At 47.0% G+C, this 15974-nt stretch overlaps 2 protein-coding genes across 6 annotated transcripts in view; one reads left to right on the forward strand and one right to left on the reverse strand.

Annotated features, from left to right (window-relative positions):
* SART3 (spliceosome associated factor 3, U4/U6 recycling protein) overlaps window positions 1–4918 on the reverse strand; it is a 37397-nt gene extending 32479 nt beyond the window's left edge. For 2 of the 3 annotated variants that reach the window (XM_055236339.2, XM_055236338.2), the window contains exon 1: window positions 4343–4918. In XM_055236339.2, the coding sequence (XP_055092314.1) occupies window positions 4343–4654 (312 nt within the window). In that variant the 5' untranslated portion in view covers window positions 4655–4918. The remainder of the gene's footprint in view (window positions 1–4342) is intronic. The other variant, XM_055236341.2, reaches the window with a different exon arrangement.
* Window positions 4919–5811: 893 nt separating this feature from the next.
* On the forward strand, window positions 5812–13038 carry ISCU (iron-sulfur cluster assembly enzyme). 3 transcript variants are annotated; one of them, XM_055237432.2, is made up of 6 exons: window positions 6124–6252; window positions 7581–7676; window positions 7800–7913; window positions 9117–9227; window positions 10977–11055; window positions 12500–13038. In XM_055237432.2, exons 2-6 carry the CDS (start codon window positions 7638–7640, stop codon window positions 12583–12585), a joined length of 429 nt encoding a protein of 142 aa, XP_055093407.1. In that variant the 5' UTR covers window positions 6124–6252; window positions 7581–7637; the 3' UTR covers window positions 12586–13038. The 3 variants fall into 3 exon arrangements, with proteins under 3 accessions (XP_055093406.1, XP_055093407.1, XP_063470599.1); XM_063614529.1 differs by lacking the exon at window positions 6124–6252 and adding an exon at window positions 6281–7291; XM_055237431.2 differs by lacking the exon at window positions 7581–7676 and having other exon boundaries at window positions 5812–6252.
* Window positions 13039–15974: the final 2936 nt, after the last annotated feature.

Raw genomic sequence — 15974 nt, forward strand, 5'->3', positions numbered from 1 at the left:
TAAGTTTTAAATCTTAAGACTTTTAGCAATGTTCTCCTGTTTATGATTCATAAAACCTGACAAGCTGAACTCATCCGATGATCACATGATAGGCTGAAAAGCACTGGACTAGATCAGGACACAAGTGTTCTAATACCTACTTGTTCTGTTTCCTCATCTGTACCATGAAAGAGCTGGGCTAAAGCTCTGGTTCTTAAATGGGCTATCATGACACACTGATGTTTCAAAATCACCTATCAAGTGTGTCACACAAAGTAATCACAGTTTGGGATGTTTGAGAAGTGAAGTTTGAAAAGGATACACTTTCTTCATTAAAGAACATTCAATCCCCACCACATCACCAGTCTGAACTCTCTAGAGTGTGCTTGCGGAGCACGAACAGGAGTGGGAGAGCACTTGCTAGTCAGTGTCACCAATATCTACGTATGCAAGTGCCCCTCACATGAACACCACGTGTAGATCAGCAGAAGAAAAAGGTATAAAAGTCACTAAAGTCAAGAAGTTGCCTTTAAGGTGTGGCTTTTGGTGTAAACTTCTGATTTTTAGGGTAAAATGATGAAGATACTATATATGGACAAGTACCCTGAAAGTACATATATTAAATACATACTGATATGCACTTAAAAGAGCTATTTCCACATAGTTCAATCTATACTGATAAATGAGTACATATGCTGGTCTATTCTGGTCTTAGAACATCATTGATGACATAGATTTTTTCTTCTTTTTTGAGATGGAACCTTGCTCTGTCACCCAGGCTGGAGTGCAGTGGTGTGATCTCAGTTCACTGCAACCTCTGCCTCCCAGGTTCAAGCGATTCTCCTGCCTCAGCCTCCCGAGTAGCTGGGATTAATAACATAGATGCTTTAAAGGAAACTTAACCAATCACAAAATGATCTGCTAACTGATTTAACTCCCTAGCAATGTGAAAAATGTGTTACACCTAGCTGTACTAGAATGGGGGAGAAATAACAGAGAGGACTGATGGAAAGTAAACAACCGGTGCAATCAAGGGAAAGGCAGGGAAGGGAGAATGGAGCAGCACCTATTATGCGCCAAACTGTGCCAAGAGCTTTAGGCACATTGTGCCACACCCCACAACAGTCCCATGAGGAAAGCACTATTACAACCTTCATTTTACTAATTGGGACACCCAAGGCTCTGCGAGCTGAAATAACTTGTACAAGGCCTTTCCACTACTCAATGGAAGGCTTGGGTTCACACAGGGTTGCAAAGCCATAGTCTCTGTACTGCTGCACTGACAAATCTGCCGAAGCCACCATGAAGTGCCACTTTTAGTTTCAGCGCACAAACACATACAATGGAAAATATTTGCTTTTGTTAGACAGATACCACAGCAAACTGCCAGCTTCCATAAAATATAATCAAGGCCACGTGCGGTAGCTTGCACCTGTGATCCGAGCGCTTTGGAAGGCTGAGGCAGAGGAGGATCACTTGAGCTCGGGAATTCAGCACCTGCCTGGGCAACATAGTAAGAACCCATCTCTACAAAGAAAAATTTTTTTAATTAGCCAGGCGTGGGGGCGCATGCCTGTAGTCCGAGCTACTTTGGAGGATGAGCTGGGAGGATCACTTGAGCTTGGGAGGTCCCAGCTGCAGTGAGCCATGATCACACCACTACTCCAGCCTGGGCAAGAGTGAGATGCTCTCAAAAATAAAAAATAAATAAAAATAAAAAATAAAAAAAAATAAACACTCAGGGATGAGAACCAGAACTCTCAAATATGGCAAGGCCAAGTTTCTCATAGACCTATTTGGAAGCAATTCATCATTATGCTCCGCCATAAGAGCAGTTACAGCAGGAAGAAGCAGCTGTGGGATCAGGATGAGGTGGGTGGGAGGCTTGCAGAAATTGGAAAAGTCCATTTCTAGACCGCAGGACAAAGAGGATAAGGCCAGAGGGTCTTCAGTTCATCACTTGCCAGGTCCTATCCTGTGTGGTCACATTCTAAACTCCATCCCATCCTTGGTGATCTGTGGCAGGACAGGCAACTGCAGAGTACTAGTGGCCAGAGACCTCTGCTCTCCCCTTTCTTGCTCTTTAGCAAGCTGTGTACCCTCACCAAGGACTTAACCTCTCTGGTCCCAAACCTCTCTTTCCCCACCTCACAGAATAGGCTCATCGAAAGGCCCAGGACTAGCAGTCTGAAGAAATATCGACAAGGGCAGGGACACAGTCAATCTGGTACCCAGTGTCACGCTGTGTTTGCTGAATGAGTAAGACTAAATTAGCTTCAGCACACTTATTTATAAAAAGTAGAGGGCGGGCGCGGTGGCTCACGCCTGTAATCCCAGCACTTTGGGAGGCCGAGGCGGGCGGATCACGAGGTCAGGAGATTGAGACCATCCTGGCTAAAACGGTGAAACCCTGTCTCTACTAAAAATAGTAAAAATTAGCCGGACGTGGTGGCGGGCGCCTGTAGTACCAGCTACTCAGGAGGCTGAGGCAGGAGAATGGCGTGAACCAGAAGGTGGAGCTTGCAGTGAGCGGAGATTGTGCCACTGCACTCCAGCCTGGGCGACAGAGCGAGACTTAGTCTCAAAAAAAAAAAAAAGTAGAAATGGTAACCACCTGCCAACCCCAACTGGTTCCTCTGACAATCAAATGTAATGGGTGGGACAAGCTATACCAATGGATGACATCACTATCTCACAACAAAAATATCAGTGCCAGAGAGTATTATAAGGAAACTGACTCAGTAAGGTTTAATGAGTAAACTGGATTCGCAACTTCACATTCACTGAGTGATTTCACATCCAGTGTGGCATCTAGTCCACATTTTAAGTGTAAATCCCACTATGAATGACTTAAAGCAAATCATTTCATCATTTGTTCTGAACCCGTTTCTTCATCTGTAAAAAGAGAATGTGGGCCAGGCGTAGTGGTTCACACCTGTAATCCCAGCACTACGGGAGACCAAGGTGGGTGGATCACCTGAGGTCAGGAATTCAAGAGCAGCCTGGCCAACATGGTGAAACTCCGTCTCTACTAAAAATACAGAAATTAGCCGGGCGCAATGGCGCGTGTCTGAATCCCAGCTACTGGGGAGGCTGAGGCAGGAGAATCGCTTGAACCAGGGCGGCAGAGGTTGCAGTGAGACGAGATGGTGCCATTGCACTCCAGCCTGGGTGACAGGGAGAGACTCTGTCTCAAAAAAAAAAAAAAAAAAAAAGAGAATGTGCTCCATCTCTTCTGTTTGCCCTCTCCAAAAACACCCTATCCTCTCCTCCCTGCCCTGTGTCCCCGAGTATAGACCTCATGTACAGGTTTCCTGGCTCTCCAGCTTCCAGATGGGTCTGCCCAGCAGGAGGCACCAGCATAAGTTTGGTGGGAGGAAGAAAGAGAGGTCAGGGTATTTCTTCCCCCACCCCAATCCTTGACAGGAAACTGGGGCTGCATCCCTTGAACAAAGTTATCAGCAGGTCTCAGGTGCCCTCTCCACACAATTCAGATCACACCCTTCACCCCTTCCGGCCCAAAGATGGACACCAGGTTCTGGAGTTACTTGCCATGGAATACTAAACCTTCACTCCTGATTTCCCTACCCACACCTTTATTGACTTTCTCTCAGATCATCCTAATTTAAATGTGCCACCTATTTCCTGCTGAGATCCTGGATTATACAGTAGATATCACCACCTCATAAGGTTACAAATGAGAGGCCATGTTATGACTAGATGCTAGGCACTGAACTATAGTTACTGTTACAAATTATATTATACAGAAATTGTTGCTCCCAATCTGCAGATAAGGAAGCCGAGAGGCTCAGAGAAATTAAGAAATTCTTACAAGCACATACAAGAGTGGAACAGCTAGAACTGAGGCCTTAACCTCCAGAACCAGAAACCTTTCCATTTCTATTATCACCATCGCGGTCAATATTTTTCCTACCACAAGTTTCATCATCGCCGTCATTCCTACATAACAAAATAACACTCTCTTGCGAATGAGTTTATTTCTACTGTTAGACGTGTGGTTAAGAGTGGGAGTTCTCGAATGGGATCAAAGTACAAGGCCTGACTTGCAGTTAGTGTTATCTTGAGCAAGAGACTTTCCTCCACGAGCCTCAGTTTCCTCCAGTAAAATGGGGATAGATAACAAGGCTTCCTTCACAGGGTCGTGGCGAAGATTCAATAGGATAACATTTGCAAGGCACTGGGCACGCAATAAGCACTCAAATGACAGGAGCTACGGTCATGAAAAGCGGGTCTGCAGCCTTGGCGGCTTTATCGCCGCCGAGGACTAGGGAGGCGGGCCAGGACACAGGGACCCGAGGACCTGAAAGACTGGAAGATGCCCGCTGCCCACCCCCGGGCCCACCTGCTCCTCCAGTCTCTCAATCTCCAGCTGGTTTTTCTCCTCCTCTTCGTCATATTCCCACTCGTACTCCCCGGGGGAGCTCTCCGCGGAGGAAGCCATGGCGTACTCATCTCCATCGCTCTCGCTCACGCCTTCCTCCTGCTGATCCCACCCTGGCCCCATGGTCTTGTATGTCGCAGCGGCCACAGCCCGCGATAACACCTTCCTCCTTGTCCTAGCCGCCTTAATCTCATCCTCCTCTCCGTCAGCCTTGGGCCCAGCCTTCGACTCAGCCTCGGGTTCTGAAGCCGAGGTTGCGGCCGCAGTCGCCATCTTGCGCTTCTAATGACTCTCGGGTCTTCCCGCGGCCGCCAAAGACCCGCTGAGGCAGAAGCTGCCCGCGGCGCGCGCCTTATCAAAAGCCCGCTTTCTTGCCATTAAAAGGGAAACTGGGAACCTTAGATAACGGGAAAATCTCCAAATACTCTAAGTTCATATTATTTTATACCCTTGTAAAAGCTCCCACCAGATAAAAAAACTCATTATCATGGCATGCGTTCCGCCACAACTTCGGACAGAAGTTGGGTCTTTGGGCAGGAAGTGGAGGCCATAGAGGAAGTCATGGAGCGAAAGTGATGTCTGTAGTGAAGAATTTGGCGCCATCTTGAGAAGGTCAAAATGATTCTTCGAATAAATGCCTTACTTATCGCCTAGTGTGACCTGGCGCTTGGGTTTAGTCTCCCCAGCAACTGCGCCTCAAACGCAAAGAAAACTGAGTGAAAGATAGATTTCACCATTCAAGAGAAAAATCCATTTCCCAGATTCCTCCCCTTAATGTAAACGTCTGGTACCTAGCAGGCATTAAATACACGTGAGTTTTCCGGTTTTATAAGATCACATACTGCAAACCAACAGTAAATGATTATATTAATACGCATTTCTTTAGAAATTCTTAATTGCTAGGCACTGACATATAAATTGAGTTTGCTGTTGTTTTAGAGAGAAAAATAGACATATATTCTTTTTTTAATCAGGACGTGGTATTCGTTTCCTTCTTAAGCTTCCCATTTTTGAGGTAGGAAAGTATTGGTGTGTGTCTCTATCTCTACCTTGCTCCCTCATTAGCAAGCTTAATGGGCAGGAAGTATGTCTGTTTTGCTTTCCGTTGGATCCCCGGGTCTAGTAGAGCGCCTCGACACATAGTAGGTACTCGACACAGATGCTGGCTTCATGATGAAGCAATTGTCCTCGAATTGATATAAAAGGGAAAATTCAAACTTAGCGAGCCGGTACCATTCGTCTAGGGACACACAGCCAGGAAAGAATCGAACCAGGATTCTAACCCAGGATTACCCAAGTTCGAATTCTAATTGAACATAAACCCTTAGCGTTTCAAGAGTTACCTAAGTAACTCCTTGGACGGAGTTACTAAACTGCCCTGAATCTCAGCTTCCTTAGCTGCAAAATAGGGTTAGGAAAAGTGGACTCGGTGGTCCTCTGCGCCGCATTCCCGCAGCGGGCTTTGTGAAAGCGAACTTGAGCCACACACTGCAGAAGCCTGAGGTCCTCTCTCAACTAGAATTCAGCAACCAGGACAAGCCCTCCCCCGACTTCAGACCTTCCCGCTCCCGACCCCGCCCGCCCCCGAGAGGCGTGGTCAAGGCGGGGCCAGAAGGCAGACGCGTGCACGGAGCTGTAAGGCGCAGGCGCAAAGCTTCGGTGACGTCAGAGAGGCGCGCTCCCAGCTCGGAGCCGACTCGCAGACGCGTCCCGCCCCTCGGCGTCGCTCTGGACTGGCGCAGGCGCAAGCCGGCAAGATGGCGGCGGCTGGAGCAGGCCGTCTGAGGCGGGCGGCATCGGCTCTGCTGCTCCGGAGCCCCCGCCTGCCCGCCCGGGAGCTGTCGGCTCCGGCCCGACTCTATCACAAGAAGGTAGGGACAAAAGAGGGGACGCGCGGAATGCCGACTCGGCGGAGGCCTGGGCTGGAGGGGCGGCCGCGGGTTTCTGCGCAGCCAGGACTAGGAGCTGTCCCCTCCCACGTCTTTGCCCTGACTCACTTTCCCTTGCTGCGCAGTGAGGCTCACTGCAACTGATAAACAACAGTTACCGCTCATCGGGCGGCGACTTCCAGCGGGCCCTGCCGCTAGCCGCGACTTCGTGCGTCCCAATTTTAAATTCGCCAACAGCCCAGGAGGCAGGGTCCTGTTGGGACTTGTCTTTCTGAGTCCAGGGACAGACACACCCCCGGAGTGGGCTCCGGCTTCAGCCACGCCGCTGCCCTGGCCAGATGACCTTGGGCTGGTCACGCGCCTCTCAACCTGTTTCCCCAGGTGTAAATGGGGGGCTCTCAGTTGTCCCTTACAAAGGATGTTACAGTGCGTGGAGTCCTGGCATGGTTCCTGGCACATAGGCCCCAGCACGAGGAGACCGTTTCTGTTACTGCTTTAGGAGTGCATAGGGGAGTCAGGCTTGTAAGCAACATGCCTAATGTTTTTGTTTTGTTTGGGGGTTTTTTTGGCGGGGAAGGAGGGATAGATGCATAGTTTGCAGCCCCTTGCTGTCTGGTGGCGCAAAGTCCCCCAGACGTGAGACTCCCACTCGAGAAACAACTAAAGAATGTCATAAATCAACGTGGCACAAAAGGCCCCTACGTTAGATACTATCCTGTAGGTCCCTTTTACTTGGAGTCAAAATCCTTAGTCAGATGGGGAGGAAAAGGGGACTGGAAGATCGGCGTGCTTACTACTAACCAGTAACCAAACCTCAAGGTTATTAAGGCCTTTTGTGTGCCAGTTCGAATGGATGTTTATTCTGATCTGGCTTCTGCCCTTTCTCCAAGGGCTTCTTCACTCCTCCCCCTCCCGGGGGGTGTGTTTTGTTGAGGTTACACCCTGAAGAAACTTGGACTAGCAGCCTTTCAGCAGCCAGGGTGCGCTGCTGCACCAGGGTGATGACAGGCTCTGAAATACGGTAATGGCACTGTTTTTATTTTAAGAGACACATAAACGTACACATTCCATAGCATTGTTCCCTGTGTAACAGTCACCTTAAGGCTTCTAAGAAAGCTTTCCCTCCCTGGGCCATGGTTATTTTTAGAATTTTTAAATAGTAATCATCCTTTGAGGATGGATTTTATTTGAAAATAACAAAACTGCTGTTTGAGCCCAAGTCTGGTGACGTAGGTGGGTAAAAGTCAAGTATTTTTGTAAAAACCCTATGGAACCAAGACATGATTTCACTGATTTTTTTTTTCTTCTAGGTATCTCAAATCTGTGAAGTATTGTAGAGGAGACACAAAAGGAATTGGGGGTCACAAATGGTTCTCATTGACATGAGTGTAGACCTTTCTACTCAGGTGAAATTTGGTATTTAGTGATTACCTGCCAGGTTCAAGATGCTGACCGAGGAGCTTACCCCCAAACCAGAGACCAGTACCAATAGAGAGTGAACATGATTTATCTTAACCCTCTCATTTTAGGTTGTTGATCATTATGAAAATCCTAGAAACGTGGGGTCCCTTGACAAGACATCTAAAAATGTTGGAACTGGACTGGTGGGGGCTCCAGCATGTGGTGACGTAATGAAATTACAGGTATGGCTAGTCTTTTAATAGTGATAACAATAATCCCTTTAAGTTTACAAAGCACTTGCGCATACAGCATTTCACTTGGTCTCCATCTTTATTCCTGTGAGATGAGATGAGTCCATGTTAGATATGACTGGAGCAGGGCCTCAATCGTAGCTCTCCTGCTAGGCTAGTGTACTATGCCAACTTTTTCCAAAATAGAAAAGTAATCTCATTTTTGTACTCGCTGTATCAGTTTAAATTCCAACTTCAGCCAACTAAAGAGTTTTGTGAATTTTACTGATCAAAGGAAAATCCCAGTGAGCTAGCAGTCCCCAATGAGACAAGAAACACAGTAAATTAAACCTGTCCCCAGATTGGGGGAAACATGAAAATAGCGTCCAGTGCTTTGGGTAAACTGTAGTTGTAGCGCCAATCTGCTGCTTCATGGCGAGTGGGCAGCTTGCCAGAGGTCTTCATACCTATCTTGGAATACAGAAACAAAACAGGAGGAAACCACTAAGTGTAATCTGCTGCCCAAGAAAAAAGTATTAACCAGAGACCTTTATTGTGGACTCTCTGTGTTTAAAGAGGCAGATTGCCCCAGCAGCTGTGAGCAGACTTCCTCAAATAGAAGTTCATAGCCAAAATGCAGGCCAGAGTCACAAAACAAAAGAATATTGGGGTGGAGGGACATATTTTTCAGCTGATCTTTGTCAGTTGGGCCTGGATAGTTGTCCCTACATTTCACTTTGCATCACTGAGCTCTTTTTTTTTTTTTTTTTTTTTTTTTTTTTGAGACGGAGTCTCGCTCTGTCGCCCAGGCTGGAGTGCAGTGGCGCAATCTCGGCTCACTGCAAGCTCCGCCTCCCGGGTTCACGCCATTCTCCTGCCTCAGCCTCTCCGAGTAGCTGGGACTACAGGCGCCCGCCACCACGCCCGGCTAATTTTTTGTATTTTTAGTAGAGACGGGGTTTCACCGTGGTCTCGATCTCCTGACCTCGTGATCCGCCCGCCTCGGCCTCCCAAAGTGCTGGGATTACAAGCCTGAGCCACCGCGCCCGGCATCACTGAGCTCTTTGAAACAAGGCAAAATCAGTAATTAATGCCATCACTTAGTGTGGAAAGCAAGCCCAAAGCCCTTGGGGAAGGCCCCGGTGAACCTTCGTGAGTGCCAGGTTCCAGAGGGTGGTCCCAGGACTCACCACTTAACTCTTGTCTCTTTTCTAGATTCAAGTGGATGAAAAGGGGAAGATTGTGGATGCTAGGTTTAAAACATTTGGTTGTGGTTCCGCAATTGCCTCCAGCTCATTAGCCACTGAATGGGTGAAAGGAAAGACGGTAAGGTTGCTCGCAAATCTAATGGGTCAAAAACAAGTAACCATGACTTTTTTTAATGTTCTAAATTTTTAAAATTTCTCCTACACAGATGTTGATTATATTATCAGTTCTTCAAATTGGGAATTATGGATCATTCTACTAGGTGGTGTTTGGGTTTTTTTCTTGTTGATCATTTTTATTTTTTTTGTTTGGGTGTTAATTACATACAGAAAAGATCCTCACCTGTCCCTCTAACAAAATAGAATTTAAAAGAAATCTTTGGCTTTCTCTAAGGTTACCGATGCTCTTATAATTTCTCAAGTCAGAGAGTTGTTATAAGGTAGTTATTTTCTTGTTTATTTCCTCTCATGTTTCAGGAAGGGTTCTAGGTGGCTTATAAGAATTGGTGAAATAAACTAGCCTGTGTTAACAGAGGGATTAAATAATCAAAAACACAGCAAGGGTGGGGGCAAAGTGAACAAGGAAATCAGAACAGTGATCCAGGTGGCTGATCGCAAGCCCTCTAAAGACAGAGATAATAAAGAGCTAGAACTTCTTTTTCATCCCTTTGTCTCCCAAGTGTCTTTCCCTGGTAGCTGCAGAGATCAAAGGTCCCAAACACAGTGAAGAGCTGGACTTTCTAAAATCCAGTTGCTGTTAAAACCTCTCAGAAAAGCCAACCAGCAAGGCACTCATCTTTGCTGCCCCAAGGGACCAGGTTCAGGGAGCTGAGTCATGGAGGAGCATGCTTGGGAGCTGGCCAGCTCCACAGCAGAGCAGTTTGCCAGGCCACGTGCCACCTGCTTCCTGTGGCTCAGGGCCTTCTGGCTGGCAAGCTCCTGTGGGCCAGGAAGCTCAGACCTAACCTGCTCTGGCAGGAGGTAGCTCTGAAGTGATTTGTCAGGAACTGTCCTCAGGTGAAGGGAGAAATGAGACAAGGCACTTTTGCTCCCAGAACCTAGCCCTTAGGGGACTGTGAATTGTGATCAGAAAATGGGAGAGAGGACATTTCTTTAACCTTGAGATCTCCCATCTGAGTTTCAGGAGCAGAACCTGAATCAACCAAGAAGAGTTAGCAGAATTGGGAAACTGAGTGATAGACATAGCCAGAGTCCGGCTGTTGGGAAATCTAGTTTTCTGTAAGGCAGTGGGGCACTGTTCTTCATGGGCAAAGATCTGCCTGCCTCACATTATACCCCAGGGCTCTCAGCCAGACCCCAGGCATCCTCTTCAGTTGATCTGGAGATGCTCCTACAGGCAAAGGGGACACCAAAGAGAGCATTCGGCCTGACTCGGCTGTGCCACTGCCACTGTGCTACTTACCTGACATCCTCCCAACCTCTCTGATGCCATTCGGCACTTCTAGTCAAAAGGATTTATTCTAACATTTCGTATGAGGACATCGGAGAAGCTGATACTCACAAAACCAGCATAGGAAATCACTACGTTTTAAGGAAAAGATTCCTGTTACAGGCCACAAGCAGATCCCTAAGAGACTTCTCACAGGTTCCACTCCTGGCTTGGAGAAGTGTCTGGGCTGTCTTTGCTTACCCAAGCCAGGCAGTGCAGCTGTGTATACTTCATGCTTGAGAATCCCAGCTGCAGCTTTGATAAAGTGGGAGTCCTGAGAAGACCCTCAGCCCTTTGAGTTATTAAACAGAAATCATCCCCACCAACACTGAGGGCCTCTTTGGCCTCCCTTTTTTATTGTCTGGTCCTCACAAGATAAAGCATTGCTAAAACTGCCCATCTTTCCATTATGCCTCTCAGGTGGAGGAAGCCTTGACTATCAAAAACACAGATATCGCCAAGGAGCTCTGCCTTCCTCCCGTGAAACTGCACTGCTCCAGTAAGTCTCTGCTCTCCATACCAGTCAGCTGGGACATTTAGCAGTAATTTCAACTTGCGTTTGCAACAGTCCTTTTAGGTCATGGAGCCCATGTTTATAACCCTCAGAATTAGAGCTCATGAGTCTGTCCTTATAAACTGCAGAGGGTTAGAGCCCCCATGGTCTCACATTCATCCCTAAGAGAATCATGCCAGAAGGAGGTATGCACCAGCCATCATACTGAGCACTTGATGGGCGTAATTTCTAAACCTCACCAATATCCTTGAGTGCACACTAGGTGCCATTACTTCCCTCTTATGGATGAGGAAGCTAAGGCTTGGGTTGAGACACCCACGTCACATGGCTGATAAGTGGAAGAGCCAGAATTTAAGCTCCAATCTTTGATTTCAGAATCTGGGAGAAAACTCAGCTTTCTCCATAATCCTGTTTCCTGTGTATTTCTTCACTTCCCGTCTGGATGCTATTCCTGTCGGGGTCTGCATCTGTATATATGGAACAACTAAGCCCAGTTGTACAATGTCCCCCTCTCTGCTATCCTAAAAAAAAGCCCAGATGCCTTATCTGGGCATTGATGGAGGTTTACTAACCAAATTAGTTAAAAATCAGCAGAGAGTCAGGCCTCTTGCCAGGGTAATACTCACAGGAGAAGAGCCAGGTGCCGGGGCAGACACACTAACTCATTCTTCAGGAAGCCTGGTCAGACCCAAGTTCTTTCCACTTGATCTGGAATTTTAAGTACCCATAAAGAAAGGTCATCATTTGTAAACATTTTCACATGGTTTCAGGAAATCCCCAGCCCTTTTATTAGGCCTTTTTAGGTACTGAAACCTTTAGCTGATGTTCTCTGTTATTTGCTTGCTTTCTGCTGTCATTCCAGCTCTCTCGGTTTTTATTTTCCCCATAGCCTCACTTTGAATATTGACTCCTAAATAAAAGTGGTCAAACTCTCGATCACTAGAGGGTGATGTGGCAAATGCCATGCCATCAACAGATTGACATGATCTTTTCTCCAAAGGGCATGTCAACTTTTTTATCATGACAAGATTTTGTCCAAAGCTAGACTTTGATGGGAGCAGGCAAGAACTAACATTTGCTGTGTCCCTACTATGTGTCAGACATCTTCTGTAAATCCCCACACTATCCTGGCAAGAAAAGCGTGATTATCCCAGTTCTATAGAAGAGAAAGTAGGGTTGAAGAGGCTAAGGAACTAGCCTGGGATCACAGATTTTTAACCCTAGTCTGTCTGCAGGATCACCCACAGGAGTAACTCAGCTCAGGAAGCAGCTGCTGACGTGCCCGGCAACTCCTCACCCCAGCTTTCTGGCTTGGTTACCCCATTAGTCCCCACCAGCACCACTTCCTCCCAGCTCTTAAAGATTCTATTCCCAAGACCATTTCTTTCGCATCTAGAAACTTAGGCTTCTTTCCTTCTGTTACTTCCAGTGCTGGCTGAAGATGCAATCAAGGCTGCCCTGGCTGATTACAAATTGAAACAAGAACCCAAAAAAGGAGAGGCAGAGAAGAAATGAGCCCTCCCTCGGCGAAGCCTCCAGCAGGCCACACCAGCTGTTTCCCACCTGCCGTGCAGTCACCTTAGATGTTCAGAAGCCGCTCCCTCTCCACTGAAGAGCTATGAGATACGCACAATACTTGCTGTTCACGTTATGGCTCTCATGCAAGCAAAATACACAGTTTCATTGTTCTGAATCCTGTGGTTTCTTTCAGCCCACTTTTATCGCCTTAACCTAGTTAATGTATATTTTGAATTGTGTGTATGACCTCAGAACTGAAATGGATAATGAAGTCGCAAGTTTTGATAGCCCGTGAAGTGCATAAGTATCTAATTTTACCTGAATTGATTTGGGAGGAAATTACCAGTAGAATGCCTTGGTCTGAATATTTGATAGAACCAATTGTTGTACATAAAACAGATCTGCATATATATATATATGTATAAAAAATAATAAAATAATGGAAGATGATGGTGTTCTCTAGTAAGCCTTGTCTCTTGGGCCCATCATTCACCCCGAAGTGGTGCCCAAAGCCCCTTGGGGTTCCCAGAGGTTGGACCGCAGTGACATACACAGCTCTCCAAGCAAACAACAGTAAAGGTCATGTACAAGATTTTTTCCAAAGACAAATATACATAATATTTTTTGGAACAAGGATGAAAGGAGGTGATTATCGCTTTTCATTGTTCTTTGTGAGATAATAGTTGACAGCTCAAAGTAAGTCTTGAAGATTCTTTCTGTAATTTCACTGGTTGCTCAGATCTAAGAAGCATTAGCTTGGCACCCTAAAGCGGTGGACCAGATAAGTGAAGAGCACCTCAGGAATGAGTTTAAAATGCGGATTTCTAGGCCTAAGTTTCTGACTTCTGTCTGGGCAGGTAATTCCAGAGCCCCTGACTTTTAAGAACCTCTTGGGTTTTTTGTGGTCGTAGATGAGCCAAACATTAGGGAAGAAACTTCTGAATGCTCTGTTCTGCATAGGTGTAGTATCTTAAGTGGTTCATTCTGAACTATCTGTACCTGCATAGTACACCTAAGGTTGTTTAAAAAACATCCAGCCGGGCGCAGTGGCTCACGCTTGTAATCCCAGCACTTTGGGAGGCCGAGGCAGGCAGATCACTTGAGGTCAGGAGTTCAAGACCAGCCTGGCCAACATGGTGAAACCCTGTCTCTACTAAAAATACAAAAAAAATAAGCCGGGTGTGGTGGCGGGCACCTGTAATCCTAGCTACTCGGGAGGCTGAGGCAGGAGAATCACTTGACCTGGGAGGTGGAGGTAGCAGTGAGCCAAGATCACGCCAGTGCACTCCAGCCTGGGAGACGGAGCAAGACTCCGTCTCAAAAAAAGCCAAACAAATATTCATCCCTGGCTTGGGCATAAGTCTAAGGACGGGCCCTCCTACCCTGATGTCTCCCTATTCTTAGCCTCCCATAGTCATGCAAATCTCAATAAAGGATGCCCTATCTTCTTGTGAAAATGGATTATTGAAATATTGACTACCATAGTCTCAAATGTTCAGCTTCAAAAGTAAGATGGGTTTGTTTTTTCTGGTGGTGGTTTTTTTGTTCAGGTATAGGCTGGCTGCCTCTTAAATATACCTCCCTTGTTTTTGTTTCTTGTTTTTTGTTTTTTTGTTTTAATGCTCTGGGTTCTGGTGGAGGGCACAGAACTTCAAAGACTGTTCCCTCTGTAGTCTGTGAAGGCAGCCACAGACCAGGGCCTTTATAGGAATCTCAAATTAGAACCCTGGGTAGAACCATGTAAAATTGTCCTGTGTGGCATGTTCTGCAATTTAATTCACAGTCCTAGACTGAGCTTGTCTCTCCCTTCTTTATTACATGTGGCACCACCACAATTCCCCACCACTTTTCTTTGTGATTTTTTTAATTTAAATGAGACATTTCTGTCCCAGTTAACGTCCTCAGAGTTGAACATCAGGAGGAGCTTACAAACAACCAAAGCAATATTCCCAGAATAGCCCAAGTCTCCAAACATGGTTGTGCTGCTAAAACAAATGGATATTTTTTAAATTCACATTAAAGACACCCTTTCCCCAAACAAATCTAGTTTGAGCCACATGAGGGCATCATGTGCCCTTCAGTGAGCTCAAGTCTAGGGGTTTTTGCAGCCTCCAAATAGGTCTTAGCATCTCTAAATAAACCCGTCCATGGAAAACCTCCACAGATAAGTTAAAATGGTCCGTCAAGCACGTGTGCTCTGCTCCAGGCCCTTACATCTGAATCCTGTTAATTCTCATGACAGCTGCCTGTGGTGGGCATTGTTTCAAACAAGGACACTGGCTCAAGAGGCCAACTGACCCTCAAGCCAGCTGGCTTGATTTGAGTGGCCCAAAGCCCATTCTTCTGCCTCACCCCTCCTGGCAGAACACACCAGGGATTCAAACTGCACATCAGAGGCTCACCTGTGCCTTGAATAGTCAATGAAGAACCTGAACCAACACAGGTTGAGCCTGATGCATTCACTTGGCCAACTGGCTGCCAAGCACCATGGCCCTCACGCCAACCCTGGCTCCCACCAGGAGCCTAATTAAATCCTGACGCCAAGTTTTTTTTTTTTTTTTTTTTTTTTTGAGACGGAGTCTCACTCTGTCGCCCAGGCTGGAGTGCAGTGGCGCAATCTCGGCTCACTGCAAGCTCCGCTTCCCGGGTTCACGCCATTCTCCTGCCTCAGCCTCTCCGAGTAGCTGGGACTACAGGCGCCCGCCACTACGCCCGGCTAATTTCTTTTTGTATTTTTAGTAGAGACGGGGTTTCACCGTGGTCTCGATCTCCTGACCTCGTGATCCGCCCGCCTCGGCCTCCCAAAGTGCTGGGATTACAAGCGTGAGCCACCGCGCCCGGCCCTGACGCCAAGTTAAATCCAATGCTCTGGAGGTGGGGCCTGGGCACTGGCATCACCTGATGGGCTGGGTGGGTTTATGGGCAGATGGATGGATGGATGGATGGGGAAGCAGAGGCTCTGCGAGGTGAAATGACTTGCCTCGAGGCACACAGCTAGGAAGTGGTAGAACTGAGCTCTGGCTGAGGTCTTCTGCCCACCTCCCACTCTCCTGGGTGCCACACTACAGCTATGACCACATCTCAGATGTAACCTTTCCTAAGTGCGATTCCTGGACCAGGGCCACCCAGGACCACAACCAAATGCACAGTTCTAGAACCTCACATTAAGCATTGTCCTGTAAAAACTGCTTGGCCCTAGGATGAGTTTTCTTAAAAAGACAAACAAATGAGGCACACTTCTCGATACTTCAGGCCCTTTGAACTTGAGGCAAGAGTGCAGACCTTGTGTCTATCCTCAAGACAGAAGAGAAGACTTCTAGGTCCCACCAAGTTTTGGTGGTGTTAGAGGGCCCCTACAGATGAGTTCCAGCCCCAACCAAAGACGG

Source organism: Symphalangus syndactylus, chromosome 13, assembly GCF_028878055.3.
Source record: "Symphalangus syndactylus isolate Jambi chromosome 13, NHGRI_mSymSyn1-v2.1_pri, whole genome shotgun sequence".
Classification (NCBI taxonomy): Eukaryota; Metazoa; Chordata; class Mammalia; order Primates; family Hylobatidae; genus Symphalangus; species Symphalangus syndactylus.

Bases quoted from the DNA above. Each gene is read 5' to 3' on its own strand.
- ISCU (XM_055237431.2), top strand. From the start codon at position 6,139: ATGGCGGCGGCTGGAGCAGGCCGTCTGAGGCGGGCGGCATCGGCTCTG. The intron at 7,914-9,116 runs GTATGGCTAGTC...TCTCTTTTCTAG, and splicing joins GTGACGTAATGAAATTACAG to ATTCAAGTGGATGAAAAGGG. The intron at 9,228-10,976 runs GTAAGGTTGCTC...TATGCCTCTCAG, and splicing joins AATGGGTGAAAGGAAAGACG to GTGGAGGAAGCCTTGACTAT.